At 45.2% G+C, this 17,932-nt stretch overlaps 1 protein-coding gene across 1 annotated transcript in view; it reads left to right on the top strand.

Annotated features, from left to right (window-relative positions):
* Positions 1-17,932, top strand: part of prkn (parkin RBR E3 ubiquitin protein ligase) — a 1,436,618-nt gene that overhangs the window by 541,579 nt on the left and 877,107 nt on the right. Inside the window, exon 3 of the mRNA XM_041208007.1 lies at positions 9,679-9,883. Within this exon, the coding sequence (XP_041063941.1) occupies positions 9,679-9,883 (205 nt within the window). The remainder of the gene's footprint in view (positions 1-9,678; positions 9,884-17,932) is intronic.

Here is a 17,932-nt window from a genome sequence, read left to right on the forward strand (position 1 = left end):
CCATCCTCTGGTCTCGGACCCCTCCTTGCTGATGTGAGCCAGCTTCTCCTGCATGGAAACAGATGGAGGGATTGTGAGCAAGACACATGGCACCACATCGAATGTTTGTGTGGTGAGTGGAGCAATGGATGGGATGAGTACATGAGTTCCAGAGGATATGAGCCTGATGGAGATTTGAGGGTGTGTGTGAGTGTTAGTGGTGTTGTCCCTTGAGGTGTGAGATCCTTGTGGATGTGTGATGGGTTTGTGAGTGTGTGAGTTGAGAGTGATGAGAAGAGTGAGTTAAACTGGCGGAATGGATGATCCTGTTGCGGCGCTGGGTGGCTGTCCTCTTTTGCAGGGTATTGAACACCGCTGCCGCTGCCTTCCGTTCTGGATTGGTGATGCTGGATTGGCCAGTCCTGCGGCCAAAGGGGTATAAAGGACATCACGGCGGGCCTTCACGGCATCCAAAAGAAGCTCAAGGGACATGCTGCTAAACCAGGGTCTGGGGCTGAATTCTTTTTCCCTTTCAGGGCCATCCTGTCTTCTGTGTAGCAGTCCTGGGCCGGGAGCACTGAGAGGTGTGCGCGCGGCTGCACTTTAATTGTGGCGGCCATGTGATGAAATGGCGAGGTGATGGCTTGGCAGGCAATTAAAACAGCATGCTTCCCGGGAATGCATAATTAATGCGACGGATTTGGGATGGCGTGAAAAGCTGCCATTGCAACTGGTGGGTAAAACATCTTTTTCCCCGCCCACTACTGCACTTAGTGCAAATCTGGGACAATTCTGCCCTAAGATTCCTGTTTGTGATTGGAGCATGTCATTTGCAACCTTAACGTGGAATTCACTGGTATTATGATCACTACTTTCCATTGGATCTTTAAAAATGGCATTACTAATTAACTCTGCCTCAATACACAATACTAGATCTAAAATAACTTTATTCCTAGTTGGTCCCAAGATGTATTTTTCCAGGAAAACTATCACAAAAACATTCTACAAACTCATCTTCTCAAGCACCGTTGCCAATTTGATTAGTCCAATCCATATGAAGATTAACATCACCCACAATTATTTCATAGCTTTTGTTATACATTTCAATAAATCCTTGTTTAATGCATCTTCTAACAGTATAACTACTGTTAGGGAGCCTATAAATTACTCCCACCAGCATTTTCTGACTCTTGCTGTTCCTATGGCAGAATTTCAGCCATGTTGGGCAGGCTTGGTGGGGACAGGTGGGAACGGTTGGGAAGCCGCCTGCTATCGGCACCAGAAGGGAAGGCAATTTCACACTGGCCCGCCCAGTATGAAACGTGAGCAGCAGTGCTCTATGCTGCCTGTGCAGGCGGGAGGAGGAGGGCGAGCTGGGCGAGTGCGGCCTTCACGCATGCACGCGAGCTGCCTCAGGGAGATGAAGAAAATAATTTAAAAAATAAAGATGTAATGAAACATGTCACCTCACATGACTCTGTCACATGCTATTAATGAAAAATTAAAGTTTTTATTTTTATTTGCTTTTTGAAACCTCATCCTGCCCGTGGATGAGATTTCCAAAAAAGTGCAAAGGCCATTTGGCCTTTTCGCCTGCCTGCCAACTATAAGGTTGGACGGACAGCGAAAAATTTATTTTAATTAACTTTTTAATGGCCTTAATTGGCATTTTGATTGTCGGTTGTCGTTCTGCCAACTCTAGCATGTGCCCGCTGACTGAAATATTGCGCGAGTGCACGATGATGTCTGGATGCTTGCCCAGTGTCATCGCATGTCATTTTATGCTTGGTCAGGTCGGGCACACATCCTCCCGCCAAGTGAAAAATTTTATCCCTAATCTCCACCCATACAGTAAGGGCATGAGAATCCCTTATGGAGTTTCACTTAAATTTGGAGCTGTACTCTGGATGTAATAGGATTGAATGACAATGCCAAGTAAAGTGTTAAAACAATATTTTTATTGAATTTTGCATAATGATAATTATCATAATAGTGATATAACAATTATAATTGATAATATTAAAAGGAAGAAGTAAATAAGAAAGATAACTTTACTAAAGGAGAAAGCAATTTCTATATATATATACCAGAAGAAAAGAACAAAGATATTTTTAAAGCACAAACAATAATCCAAATTGGTCTGTTCTATGATAGCTCCCCAAAATGGCAAAGAAAAACCCCAGCTTAGTCTGTTCCATGACAAGACCCTAAATTAGTAAAATTCCCCCTTGGTCCATACATTCCCAATTTTCTGAATAACCTTGCAGGGGGGCGGACTCTTCAGCCAGTCACTCTGTTGTCCCTTCCTCCATAACCTTCAGTGGTTGACTATCTTACTTTGGCTGCAGCCCTGAATCCTGGAAATAGTGTCCCTTTGAGCCAGGTTTCTGGCTCCATTCCAGCTTTTCAAGACTTTATTCAGACATTCTCAAAACAAGATTCTGGAAAACATGAGTCCTTATCAGTTCTCCTCACAGGCACTATAGGACTTTGTAGACTTAGCTATATTCAAGTTGTTTACACATCTTTTGATGTGTCCCCCATCTGCCATTAATCAGGCTGATTAATCTCCTGATTCTAAATCATAGTTAACCACGTAAGGCCATTTATTGTCTTGGCTTGTAGTTCAAGGGTCATCGAATGCAGTAAGAGAAAGAACTTCTGGCAAATAAAAGACAACTTTTATTTTAGTAATCTAGCTGGAAAAGGGAAAACAAAGATGTAGACCAAATACCAGCTGTGAATGACCAGTATGAAAAACAAGGTCTTGGGAAAACACATCCACGGTTAACAGTATCACCACTGATTACTGATGATTAATTAATCAAAGCACAATCACACCTAGGTTTAAATCAATGTCTACAAAGTAAGATTCAATAAGGGTTCACTTAAAATAAAAAGTGAAGTAGAAATAAAATTACAGAAAATAGTGATTGCCAGCTGCAAGCCTGCAATACTGATTCTACTTCATGATCTTCTGAGCCAAGACCCTTCTTCACTATTGTCCTTATGCCATCCTTTACTATCAGGGTTACCCTTCCTCCCTTGCCATTCTGTCTGTATTTTTGAAATACTATGTACCCTGAAATATTGGGCTGAATCTTTGGCTCGGCAAGCCAGGGCGCCCACTGAACTGTTAAAGGTCTATTAAGGCCATTTAACTGTCAATTAAAATAATTAACCTTAAGGTTGGTGGATAGGCGAAGAGCATTTTTCATGAAACCTCATCCATGGGTGAGATGAGGTTTCATATTTGATTTTAAATTTTGATTAAAAATGTTATTGAAATTAATGCATATGTCCCAAATCATTTGACAGTTTCACATGAGGGGACATATACGAACATTTAAAAAATATTTTTTTTCCCGCTTTTCACACTCAAATTAATCTCCCTGAGGCAGTTCTGTGCCTCAGGGAGATTTCTGCACTCTTTTGCACACATGTGCGAAAGACTGCACTCCTGACTCGGGGAAGCCCCGCCCTACCCACATAAGGCACAGCGCTTCCGGGCGGGCATCATGCTGGGCCGGCCTTAATTGGCCCACCCTCGTAAAATGGTGGCGTAGTCCGATCGGGTCTGTGCCCGACCCCACATAACACCCCCGACCGGGGGAAATTCTACCCAATAATTTCCCAACCTTGGTCACCACGTAACCATATCCCTTTAATGGTGACTACATTTAAACTATTTATTTCTATTTGTGCCATTAGTTTACTGTTATTATTGCAGAACACCCAACGGAACACCCATTGCACATTTAAAGTTTTACAGAGTTACATCAAAATTACAGCACAGAAATTCAGTGCAACTATTCTGGTATTTATACTGCACAAGAGCCTCCTCCTATTCTGCATCTTCTAAACCTATCATCTAACCTTCTATTCCTCTCTCATGTATTAATTTAGCTTCCACTGAAATGCATCTATGCTATTTGCCTAAACCATCTGGTAGTAAGTTCCACTTTCTGGGCAAATAAATTTTCATTGTTTTAATGCTGAATGAGAAGCTTCAAGAATTACAAGCTGAATGCTTCAGGTGAGACTATGATTATGATGCACCCAGATATTCTGGATTTTCTTCTGCACAGGTCTATAATTGTTCAGGCAAATACACACACACTGTAAAAGAATGAGGTATACCCTTCAATACTTCTATGACTTTGTCACAGATTCTTAGAAATTGTGCGCAGGTGTTTAGCTTTGTTTTCAATGTACCTGTTAATAGCATTCTGAATGTATTGGTTAAATACAGCTCAATCTTAACAATTCATTCCCATTGGCTATTTTACACTTTACACAATTATTGACTGCAGCAGAAGGTTGTAGCTGTAAACTATAGTCCCAGGGCTAACACTGATCAAAAATGCGTTATAATATCTAACAGTAGAAGATATTATTGTATCCTCAAAGTAATTTCCTTGTCTGAAGACAATAATTTACCTAATAGCCTGAAAATCATCTTATTATAACCTTGGATTTCAATTTGCTTTCACAAAGGAAATCTTTTCACATAGTTAATCAAAGTAGACTTCATAATGAGTAATAAACCAGATTTAGTTAACAGCCTAACGGGGTGTGACTATTTATCTAATAGCGATCATAATATGATTGAATTCAACATAGTCTCTGAAAAGGAGAATTGCAAAATAGCTAATAAAATTCTACATTTAGGTGTAAGGCTGACTTCAATGGGATGACGTGGAAACTATCCTCTGTAAATTGAGCAAACCTCTTAATAGATAAAATGACAGGGTATCAGTGGGTGATGTTCAAAAAATAATTAAATGTGATATAGAAACGATTTATACTCCTAAGGGGCAAGAATGCTACTTGCCCCAAAACAGTCATGGACATTTAGAGGTCAGAGACAACATAAAACGAAAAGAAAAAGCATACAAAAAAGCATAAAATAGCACAGATTCTGAAGAATTGGAAAGATACATAGAAAAGCAATTTGACAAAACAGATGCTGTACAAAAGAAGCTGGCAAAAGGATATCACATTGAATACATTTTTTACAGCTATAGTAGGAAAAAAAAGGTTTTCAGGAATAATGTGAGTCCTTTGAAAACTGAAAACGGTGATTTTGTAAATGAAAATATGGAAATGGTGGACATGTTGAATCATTACTTTGCATCAGCATTTTCAGTAGAAGAAGAGGTCAGCCTGCCAAAAATCCCAAGAAAACTAATGTGAATCAGGAGCAGGGTCTCACCAAAATTAATATAGGCAAAATAACAATAATGGAGAAACTAATGGCACTGTAGAGTGATAAAGAAGTACCTCTTTGTTCCTTAAGGTGATGGGAGTCCCGTTGCAGGTAGCAAAATTAGGTCAGGTTTCCCATCCCTGACCAAGGTAGGATTGACCCTGACTTTCTGACCACCGTCCCTTAAAATCCTGGCCATTGTTCCTCACGGAGGTTCAAGTAAGAAAATTGTTCCCTGAGTAACCCAGGAGAATATAGTTTCCGGCTGAGAGCCCTTTTTTCCCTCTTTCCCCTCCCTCTTCTCACAGTTTACCCTGCTATTCATGGCCTCTGCTCATTCCCCCAGTCATGCTCTATTTCAAGAGGAAGGCCAATTAGTGCACCCATACCTATGAACAACTGGTTTGTGAAGAAGACTTGAAATCAAAAAAGTACTTCAACATCTGCCACACAACTCTCTTTGACTTTTGAAACTTGAAACAACTTGAAACAATGAAAAACAGTAAAAACGTGCAGAATTATAGCAGCAGCCGTAAGAAATCAAGAAGCAGCTAACCTTTAAGTAGTTCATTATCCCTCTAAATAGTGTTGTTGTTCCCTCCTTCTGCTTAATATGTGTTCAGTGTCGTATAAGGGTCTGGCACATATAGGGTTAATGTGGGACTGAGTACAGTACCGCCCACATAGTGATGTAAGAGAGCACATGGCCTGTACCCAGGTCAGTCTGCTGTTGGACAGAGTTATGTGTACCAGCAAGCATGGAGACAGTTCCTAGCTTGTACTCTTTATATTTGTAACTAGATCAAAGAGCCAATAAAGAATAAGCTAAGTTAACCTATGTATGACTACGAAGGCTTTTTCAGACGTACTGAATTGTAACCAACACGCTACAACATTCAGTGTGTGTGTGATTAAGATGTCATGATGTGCCTACTCTGCATATTTCCAGTGGCTGGTCATGATGTGTGTGCTATATATGCACCAAATAGCTTTTGGTGTGCTTCCAGTTAGAAATATGTATATGCTGCGGTTACCATTTTGCAGCTCTAAGGGTGCCCCTTAGTAGAACCATTAATAGAACACCTGAAAAATGACACATGCAAGGCTAAAGCCAATTTCCTACCCATAGAGTACGGCGGCAATGAGGTTATGCTAAACCTTCATAAATTACTGGTTAGGCCTCAGTTGGAATTTTGGCCTAGATTTTCATACAGCCATGGAGACTCCATAGCTTATCCAAAATGTTGCTGGGAACCTAATCCAGGGATCTATTCTGCATATCCGACAGATCCCATTTTTGCCTGTAGGGGAAAAGGGGTGGGATGTGACTCACACATGGGGGAAATCTGAACTCAGCAGGGCCATTTGAATTCATTGCTGAGTTCAAACAGATCCCATTTTTGCTGGAGTGAGCACCTTACTGTGTAGCGTGTGTTACAAGCCCTCAGTCATAAATACTTGTAAAGGCAGGATAAGGTCTGTAGAACTATCAAATTATTTAAATCCCATACCCTTTAAATTTTGAAAAAAAACTGTGCCTGTGCCTTTGAGTTGAAAAAGTCTGTGCTTGTAGTTTCAATAGATATTTGTTGACATAACCCTATCATTGTTCCTGCTTGATGGCTTCCATAAACTGTCATTATCATGCTGGGGAGGCTGTAAGCTCACAATTTGATTAAGAGATCCAGGGCATCATTAAAGGATTAGCTGTCTTTGATGTGGCTTATGAATACAAAACTTTGTTTTTATTAGGGATATAAATATGTTGAATTGGGTTTTATGATTGAGAGTATATTTTTACACAGTGAAGTTTGTGGTAGATACTTAGAACGTTATGTTATTTTATCTCAGCATGGCTCCTGAATTCTGCACATGGTCACTTGGATTGTGTAAGGGAAAAGGGTGGTGGATGGTGGGCATGAGTTGGCACAAGTTGGCACTAAGTTGACAAAGGGGCTATAAGGGGTCAGGGAGATGAGTGGGGGAGTCATGAATTGGCATAGAGGATAGGAGGGAACTTTGGGCTGGGTGGAGGGACATGGGTTGGCATGGAGGGTATGAGGGGCCATTGGAGGTGGATGGAGAGGCATGGATTGGCATGGATGGTGTGAGGGGTTATTGGGGGTGGGTGTAGGGGGATGGGTTGGCATGATGGGCATTGATGGGGCATGGAGAGCGGGTAGGGATGTGAGAGGGGGTGAGGGTAGAAAGCCTAATATTTAACAACACAAAGGGGACAAAGTCCCAGAGAACCAAAGTGGACCTTTTACGCAGTCTTCTTTGTCAGCAACCCCTGTGACCACCTCTGATCTGCATTTTGGAGCAGTGGGCCCAAATCCAGCACCCACCCGCCCTCCCAGAACAAAGATCCCGCATTTAGGGAACCTCTTCCTGAGGCAGATGCAGCGAGCTGGAAAATCTCCTGACAGCACAACTGCTTTGGGAGCGAAAATCCAGGCTATTGTGTCCACTTCTGGGCATCACACCATAGGAAGGATGACAAGGCCTTGCAGAGGGTGCAGAGAAGACTTATTAGAATGGTTTTGATGGAGTAAATAAGGGGAAGCTATTTCCACTGTTAGGAGGATTGATAACTAACTGACACAGATTAAAGATAAGAACCAAAGGTGAGATAAATATTTTTTTAAATGCAGTCAGTTGTTATGATTTTGAACTCACTATCTGAAAGGATGGTGGAAACAGCTTCAGTAGTGGCTTTCAAAAGGAAATTGGATATATCCTTGAAAAGTAAGATTCGGGGAATAGCACTAATTGAATAGCTTTTTCAAAGAGCTGACAGTGACATGATGAGATGAATACCCTCCTATGTTATATGATTGTATGATTCAGTGAGGTTTTAAGGGGTGCCACAACATTTATGACAAGAGACTGTTTATTCAGACAATAGTGACCGGTGGACACAGGGAAGTGGAGTTTCAGAATTAGTATAATCAGTAAGCTTCATTTCAGTTATATTTTTTTTAATGTGGAATTGTACTATTTATATTATTTAGAAAAAATCAACCTGGATTAAAATCAGAGTACAAAAACCATTGATGTTACATTTTTTGGTTTGTCAAAAAAATTCAACAAGGTAACCAAGCAAAATATTTTCACATGTTTAATTTCCTTGATTACTGAGTATATAGAATTTAGAAAATTCTTTCCTGCTTTAATTATACTTGAGTAATGTAATGATTTATTTTTAATACCTGTCAATATATATTCAAAGCTGGATGAGGATGATAAACTGCTAGAAGAGTGAGGAGGAAGAGGAGGTAGAGGGAGTTGTCAGTAGGAGGCCGTAACTAATTGCTCTAGGGTGTTCAAGGAGCAATTCTCCTATTTGATCTTCAGCAATGACCACTGTTTGAGATGCCTATGCTTCATTAAGGAGGTTGTCACTAAAATCTGCCAATTGATACAGCCACAACTCCAACTTCAGAGCAGGGCAAGGACTGCATTTCAGTGGATGTGAAGCAGACTTGAATTTATATGCGTCTGGCTCCTTCCAGGCTGCTGCTAGATATATTATGCACTGTTGCACAAGGGAGGTTCTCTATGTAAAGGGGATTAACTCCTATATCTTGCTTTTTCCAGAGGGAAACAGGCAGATTGAGCATGGGAAGTTTCAAGGATTGAAGGCTTCCCCATTGTGCCATTGATGGCATAAACATTGCTTTTCATGTGCTTCATGTCAACTTTTCCATGTACACGGAATAAAAGGGTTTCTACTTCCTAAACCTGCAGCCGGTGAGTGACCGGAAGCAATGCATCATGTAGGTCAATGGCCTGGTATCCTGGCAGCAGTCATAATGCGTTTCCGCCACCACATAAAACCAAAGACTGGCTATGGTCAGCCATTCTTCTCTCTTTCCTAGGTCAGATTCAGTTGCAGAACAACTCCCAGAACATGCTCCAGTCATAATGCATATCCTCTTCAAGGGGTGCTGCTGCTAACATTAAGTAGTGCATATTACTAATGATACTAGGATCCCTGCTGATGCATGCACACAGAAATCATTACAATGAGCAGGCAGCATGAAGATAAGGTGCTACATGCATTACACTGAAGGGGCATACATTAATTGCTCATTGTGATCCCCACGCCAATTTTCAGTTATGACCCATTTTAACTCCCTTTAATTTTTAAACAGAAGATAATATAGATAAGTAGAAAACAGAAAGCAGAAGAGGTGTAAAGTTTAGATATACTGGACCGGGGCTGTCAATCTTTCTCTAATTTTGTGTGCTTTTTTGCCACATTCAAGACAGGAACTTTACAGATTACTTCATGATATAGGCATGTGTGTTGCTGAGGGAGGTGATATGTAATTAAAATATTCCCAGAAAGATGCAGTTCTTCTTCTGAATTAGTGAATCGTTTGATTTGAAAAATGAAAATGTTGATTACTATTGGTAGCTTTCCTAATTTATTTATTTTCCTTTCCATATTTTGAATCTGATCAGTCCTCTTTATCTGCCTATAGAATTGTGGCCTGATGCAACAAAGTACTGTTCATGTGGTGCAGTATATTTCTCAACCAACTCAAAGACCATCTAGTGATTCAAGCACTGGAATTCTAATGAAAAGAAATGGAAGAGAAGTAGCCACAAATCAGGTGGATCTCAGCACATCAGCCTTTCCAAGACATCATACAGATCTCAAGACTGTCCTGGAAAATGAAGACCAAGGTCATCATAGCCAATTTGAAACTTCAGGTAAAGGCCTTAGAGTTTCTTTTTAATAATACACCATATACCATGGTCAATTGCTTCCATAGGCTAAAACTTAATGGCCCGTAACTTTTGAGCTCCAGGACAGTGTATCTGGGAGATACCAACCCCAAAGATGTGCTGGGGAACACCTCCCAACCCCCACCTGGAAGCTCCCATTTAAGGATTGCACAGCAATTGCTTGGGAAGCTCAAACATCCTTTGGGCAATTGCCCTGCACTGGGAACCATCTGATAATGTGACTTAAATTGCAAACTTTGGATGGATCCGGCTGTCTTACACCAATAGTTACCCAGGAAAGTTAGAAGAATTAAAACCACTTTCAGCTTCTGGATAACCATAGCACTGATCCATCCCGACCCCCAAGGAAAACCCCTATCATGCTAATGATGGTATAATTACTAATGATACTAGGATCCCTGCTGATGCATGCACACAGAAATCAGACCTGGCCAGACCGGAGTCCTCCACCCCCAGGAGAGAGGCCCCCCAGGCCCAGCCCAACCTGACCCTAACCAGCCCTAACCCCTGAGCCCGGCCCAGCTCATCCTGACCTCACCACCAAACCCAACCCGGCCCAATCCCCCCAGGTCTGATCCGACCCAACATCACCATTCCCAGGCCCGACCCAACCTCACCCCCCCACCCCAATCTCGCCCAGCCTGGCTTCAACCGACCTGACTCAACCCCACCCCCATCACAAACCCTACCCACTTACCTTATACACTTACCTTCCCCCCGGCTTGTCCAAGTGGCTGGACCTTTAAATTTACCTGGTTTACTGCACCTCGGGTGGCAAAAAGAGAGGGTGAGGATTACTTACCTTCGACTGAGCTGCCCTCAACTGTAGGCCTCGGGAATCCGCTGTGCTAGAGTGATTTCACCCGGCCTGAGTCAGATGGTCATAGGAGCGGCTTCATTTTAAGGTAAGATACTAGGACTGCAGTGGCAATCAGATGAATTGACAGCTGACCAGAAGTTACAGGCCAAGATTTCTGATTTTTTTAATGTTCTAGCATTGTGACTGGCTCTGGGCTAAGAGACACCTGTACAAGATGGATGTGCTGCACCTGATCAAAACTGGGACTAATGTTCTCACTGAGAGGTTAACTCATACCAATGGGGAGGGTTTAAACTAATTTGCTGGTGGAAGGGGAACAGGAAGAAGAGCAGAAAGGTGCAGAATAGAGATTATAGGGCAAAAAGATATAAACAATAAAATTAGAGCTACCCAAAAAGTTGCAGGGACTAGATTGAGGAAAATAGCAAAAGTGAGGAAGGACATATGGGACAGAATTTTCCAGTTGTCGTGTGGGGACGGTCCCTGCACATCCGTGCATAGAAAGATACACGGTGACTTTGGGCAAGTGTCCCGACATCACAGTACGCCATCGCGATATTTCGTTGGGCGGGCACGCGATGATGTCTGACACGCACCCTCCATTAATTAACGGGCCACTTAAGGCCCTTGAGTGTTCAATCGATGGCGATCTTTTCGGCACCCGTGCAACCTTCTGGTCGGCGCAACGGGCAGGCAGGTAGGACACATTTGTATTAACCTCATCCATGGGTAGGATAAGAGGGCTCACTGGGGTCATGAATGTGCACAGTCAAGTATTTATTTTTGCAAGTTTTTCAAACTTGTGTGATCTGCAGTATTTCAAAATGCATACCAGCTGCCTTTTCTGGATTCTTAACCTTCAGGTCAGCACTCTGCAGTGAGGAATCATTTCTGGGCCTGCAGATTTCAGGAAGTCTTCCCTTAGCCAGGGAATGGGAGCTGAACTGTCCATTGGAGGCAGCTCCTCTGAGGAGGAAGGGAGGGCTAGAAGGGGGAGGAGATCAGGAGTGCACATTCAGCCTCCAGCGGAGTCACATTTGGGAAGAGAAGCACAGGCAGAAGGGGTGCAAGGCCAACAGGAAGTCCAAGGTGGATGGGGCCACAGAAGACGTGATTATCCTGCTGCCAGGGTATACAGACGGCAGAGCAGCTACCTCAATATGCCAGAGGTGCAGTGCCGGAGGAGGCTCCGTTCCTCAAGGGAGACAGTCAACTGCATCTGTCAGATGATTGGGCCTGAGATCTCCGTGAACTGTGTGGGTGGACACCCCATCCCAGTGGCCCTGAAGGTCATATCTGCCCTCAACTTCCATGCTGCGGCTCCTTCCAGGGCTCGGTGGGCGATCTTTGTGGTGTGTCCCAATCAGCTGTCCACACTTGTGTCAAGCAGGTTACAGACACTCCGCTCAGCCATGCATTGACCTTCAACCATTTCCGTTGGGACCAGGCAAGCCAGACACAGCGAGCTAGAGGCTTCGCAGGCATTGCTGGCTTCCCCCATATCCAGACTGCACACATGTGGCCATCAAGGTGACAGGAGATGAGCCTGGTGCCTTCATCAACAGGAAGGGCTTACACTCCATGAACATGCAGATAGTGTGTGATCACAAGATGCTGATTTTACAAGTCTGTGCAAAATACCCAGGTAGCTCCCATGACGCATACATCCTCAGACACTCCCAGGTGCCAGGGCTCTTCAATACTCCAGCCCGGCTGGATGGAAGGCTGCTGGGTGACAAGGGCTATCCCCTCAGAAGGTGGCTCATGACGCCTCTCCGCCATCCAAGAGCAGAAACTGAGCAGCGGTACAATAGGAGCCATGCCTCCACAAGGGCTGTGGTGGAGAGAACCATTGGTCTTCTCAAGATGTGCTTCTGATGCCTGGGCCGCTCAGGGGTGCACTCCAGTACCCCCCAGATTGTGTCTTGGTGATAGTGGTTGCATGCTGTGCTCTCCACAATCTTGTGCTGGAAAGGGGGACGCAGTGGACGATGAAGACATCGATGCAGTGGCTGCAGCTGCACATGCTGAGTCCAGCAATGAGTCCGAGGATTAGCATGCACAGGGAAATGCTAGGGGGTCGCCACTGATCCGGGCATACTCCAGGGAGGCAGGAACACCTGGGAGGCTTTAATCCAGGGAATGATCGGCTAGCACACTACAGATGGTCCAATAGGACAAGCCTGGGCTGTCGGCTCGACACTTGACACCTAAGTGCAAAATCTGCCAGGATAGGAACAGTAACTAAGGGCCTTGTTAATCAAGTTGAATGCCCAACAAAACCCTCATTACAGTTTTGGAAACGATACACATGCAGAAGAAAAGTGGTACCCTCAGCCATGGTGACATATCTGAATTTAATGTGTCAAGCAAAGCAACTTATTACAAAAAAAAGACAATAGTGTTACAAATCAAATAAAATCATAAGGGCCTCATCTCAAGCCAACACAAAAGCACCAGTAAAAAACCCGTGGTGTGCCTAAGGTGCCTTATGCTTTCGTTTCCGGGTGCTACGTCTTGGTGCCGCCCCATCGCTCAGAGTGGCATCTGAGACAGCCTGCTGACTCTGCTGTCCTGTTGGCCTTGATGACCTTGGCGGCCGTCCTCTGGCCCGTGGAGCCAGTGCTGGCCCCGCCTGGGAGGGATCTGCCAGTTCGACAGTTGCCATCTCCCCAGTCGTCGCAGCCTCACCGAATGATACAGTCACTGGGAGAGGGGCAGAGGAGCTGCTGCCATCATCTGGTGCCCGCAGAGAAGACAGGCAGCTGCTATGCCGATGTGAGGTCACTTCAGACCTCCCTGTTCACCGTGGATGGATGGGCACCAAGCTGGGAAACTTGATGCCCAGACCATCTCCCACACTGGCACTGACAACCTGAGGTCAATGTCGCTGTGAGGGCTTGCTGGTCTGAGCGCATCCCCAGGAAGCCCTGACAGTCTCATGGAGTAGGCTGTTCACAGGAGTCACCACTCTCTCTATGGAGGACGCATGGCTCTTGGACATGTGGCTCATTGCTTCGGAGAGCGTCCACGTAGACTCCTCCACCACAGAGACCAAGCCAAGCATAGCCTCATGTATCTCCCTCAGATGCTCCCACACATCCAGCTGCATTTCCTGCACCTGCTGCGTCGTGGACGACTCCAGAGGCACATCATCAGGCACAGACTGAGCATGTGCCTGGTCCCCTACAGTCCTCCAACTGCTGGCACCATGGGTGCTCTCTGTCTCTGCCAGCTTCTCCAGTGAGTGTGAAGTGCCCTCACTGCTGTTCCCAGGACACTTGCCGATGTTTGAATTCCTGCCGAAGTGCTAGTATCTGCGCTGGTGCCTGCCTCACTGAAATTGTGTGATTCTGGTGAGACTTCAGGCCCCTCAGGTTTGAGAGGGAGCCTCTGCTGCTCCTTCTCCCAGCCCTGCTCCGATGATGCTGAAAGGAAGAACAAGGACAGTGGATCACTTAGTGTGGAGACAATGATAAAGTCCATCCCTGTCCCCTGGATCATCATGCACTCATCCTTCCATAACCAATGGTCAAGCCAGTGCTATGGCTGTTGGGAGGACAATGTTGACCTCACTGTTGGGCATAAATACCTGGCCGTGGCACCCCAGCCTCACCAACACCAGCGGACCTGGGTGCATGGTGCCACTCCAAATCCAGGGCCTCCTGCTCGAAACGGCTTAGAATGGTGATCTGCGCCTGACTGCCACCAGCCCTCGCATGCACTGCCGCATTATGAGCATTCCTCTCCTAAAAATGAGAGAAGAGCATTGATTAGTGCAAATTGCACATGAGCTCTGTTCGCGCAAGGTCCACCCCAACCAGAGTGGGACATCTCAGGGCACCAGAGCCTCCTCACCCCGCTGCTGCTGAGCACTCACACAAAGATGCTAGGCCTGCTCCACACCCCCCACCTCCCCCTTGGACACATGCTGCCTACATCAGACAGATGCACATGGGATACAGGGCAATTTGATAAGGTGGATTCAAAATTGGCTTAGTTGTAGGAGGCAGAGGGTGATGACAGAAGGATACTTTAGTGACTGGAAGGCAGTGTCCAGTGGCATACCACAGGGATCTGTGCTTGGTCCCCTATTATTTGTCATTTATATAAACGACATAGATGACTATGTAGGGGGTAGGATTAGTAAGTTTGCAGATGACACAAAGATTGGTTGGGTGGTTAACAGTAAGGTTGAGTGTCTTGAGCTACAGGGAGATAGACGGGGTGGTCAAATGGGCAGATAAGTGGCGGATGGAATTCAACCCTGAAAAGCGTGAGGTGATACACTTTGGAAGGAGTAATTTGACAAGCAAGTATTCAATGAACGGCATGACACTAGGAAGTTCTGAGGAACAAAGGGACCTTTGTGTGTGTGTCCATAGATCTCTGAAGGCAGAGGGGCATGTTAGTGGGCTGGTGAAAAAGATATATGGGACACTTGTCTTTATCAATCGAGGCATAGATTACAAAAGTTTGGAGGTCATGTTGGAATTGCATAGAACCTTGGTGAGGCCACAGCTGGAGTACTGTGTGCAGTTCTCATCGCCACATTACAGGATGGATGTGATTGCACTGGAGGGGGTGCAGAGGAGATTCACCAGGATGTTGCCTGGGATGAAACATTTAAGTTATGAAGAGAGGTTGGTTAGACTTGTGTTGTTTTCGTTGGAGCAGGGAAGACTGAGAGGCGACCTGATCGAGGTGTACAAGATTATGAAGGGCATGGACAGGGTGGATAGGGAGCAGCTGTTCCCCTTAGTTAAAGGGTCAGTCACAAGGGGGCATAAGTTCAAGGTGAGGGGCAGGAGGTTTAGGGGGATGTGAGGAAAAACTTTTTACCCAGAGAGTGGTGACGGTCTGGAATGCATTGCCTGGGAGGGTGGTGGAGGTGGGTTGCCTCACATTTTTTAAAAAGTACCTGAATGAGCACTTGGCACGTCATAACATTCAGGGCTATGGGCCAAGTGCTGGTAAATGGGATTAGGTAGGTAGGTAAGGTGTTTCTCATGTGTCGGTGCAGACTTGATGGACCGAAGGGCCTCTTCTGCACTGTGATTCTGTGATTCTGTGTGATTCTGTGATCACATTAGGCACCACATGGTGTATCCTTCCATAGTAAGGAGGCGCAAACACGTGGAGCGCAGAGTGCAGCAGATGGTTCATTGCCACATTGTCTTGAAGCTCCCCTCCCACCAGGTCATCACCCTGACTAGGACATGCCCTGGAGTTCTAACATGGTGCCTAGGTGCAGCTCCTCCAGGTTGCCCCCACACCAGTCATGTGGGACTCAGTGTAACACATGCTGCGGGGCAAACATCTCCTCATCAACCTCTCAGGCCGGCCTCAGCATGGGCATTATCTGCTTGCCCACCCAGCAAAGGCCAAATGCCGCCAATGATTCAATGCAGTCACAACACTCGGACTTGAGGGGGTGGGGAGTGCAGCAGGGGGTAAGCCGACCTGCTGGGTTAAATGCCCAATTCCAACAAGTTATTGAAGCACTTGCAAGACTGGATCCAGGTGCGCGCACCACATCTTGGGAACTCAACACCTCCACCACCTCCTCTCAAGTGCGTTTCGTCATGTGGAGGGGCCTCCTCCTCCCATCCTGGGGGCACCAGCACCTCCTGCTGTGCTGCCACCTCCTCGAGGAGGGCAGCAAGGCAGTCATCCAAAAAACAAGGGGCACATTGGCCCCCAACCCTACCCTCCGGCGTGGCCTGTCCCGCTTCCCTACCCTAGGGGGTTGTGATGTGTGTCAGCTTCACCTCTGACTTCTGAGGAATCCAAATCACTCCCACTCCATGGGTTCTCGACCTTTGACTTATTTGGGGGTTGGTGCAAGAAAAAGGCTGTGTTTATTGAAGTCACAAATGAACTCATAACATTAGGATTACACTGAGATTATACAGACTTACAAAGTACACTTAGTTAAGAACAGGGAACACATGGCATAATGAGGGAAAATCACGCTACTAATACCGTACTCTTGTCCCACCACCAAAACCTAACTAAATTGAGCTAGGAGAGGTCAGGGATCATGCTGAACAACCAGAGTTCCTTGACAGTTCGATCCAGCCAGGTAAGCCGGTTGCAGTTTTGGGGTACCCTCTGTAGTCAATCTTCCCCTGTAATTACCTATCTAAGATCTCATGACACATACATTCCCCATTCTTTAAAATGTGGTGTATGTAAGCACGCACAGGCAAAATACAATTATTTACATACTTCCAAACATTTAGGGGGTCCAACACCCCACTTGGTGCGCATACATCTTCATTAAAAGAAAACAACACATAAAAGTCTTTCTTAAAAATCACCGAAGACAAAAAAAACCAACAATCTTTATCCAAGAACACAAAAAAATATATGAAAGGTTCAAACAGGTGTATCTCTCTCCACCTTAGCATGTTTTTCCAGGTCCTTTCGTTTTGGCACTCTAGGATTTTGCCTTTTCCCATGCACTGAGAGCACAACAGGTACAACACTATTCCCAGCTGGCAAACCTCGAGGATGTGGGAAGTCATTCTGACCCATGAAGGGACCTCTATGTTTTTGAAAATGTCCCACCAGGGTGGGACTGTGATACCTTGAATCTCTCCCTCTATCTTGTGTGTTTTCTGTTCCAAAGTATAGAAATACTTTTGTGATAACTCAGCAGCTTTTAGTAGTTTTGTAAGATGTTCTGGTAGAGGGGGAATTTCGTAACCGAAATGTGTGACAGCTCTGCAGGTTGGTAATGTTTTCCCTAACAGTGAGGTGAACAGTGGAGGGTTCAAGAATGGGGACAATCCGTTCCTGGGTCACTTGAACTTCTGCCTCGGGTTTAAAACAAAAACTGCTGTCACTTACCGGACACCAGATATGCTGTCCAAGCTGATAGTGGGGCGCACTTGTGATGACACAATATGTCCCACCCCCTATATATGCTACCTGTGGGGGAACATGGCCTTGTGCCATTACCTCCATGGTACAGTTTATAGGCTGTGCACTAGCAGTTTTAAACACGCACTGTGGTCTAGGCGTTCAAATGCTGGGGACACAGTACTACGTGTGCACCCCGGCTGTCATTATGTGCTCCCACTTTACGACGTAAAGTGGGACCGCTGTGAAATGGACGTGTGCACCCCCTTGAATGACTCCAATGTTCTTCACCCTACATA

Source organism: Carcharodon carcharias, chromosome 2 (assembly GCF_017639515.1).
Source record: "Carcharodon carcharias isolate sCarCar2 chromosome 2, sCarCar2.pri, whole genome shotgun sequence".
NCBI classification, from domain to species: Eukaryota; Metazoa; Chordata; class Chondrichthyes; order Lamniformes; family Lamnidae; genus Carcharodon; species Carcharodon carcharias.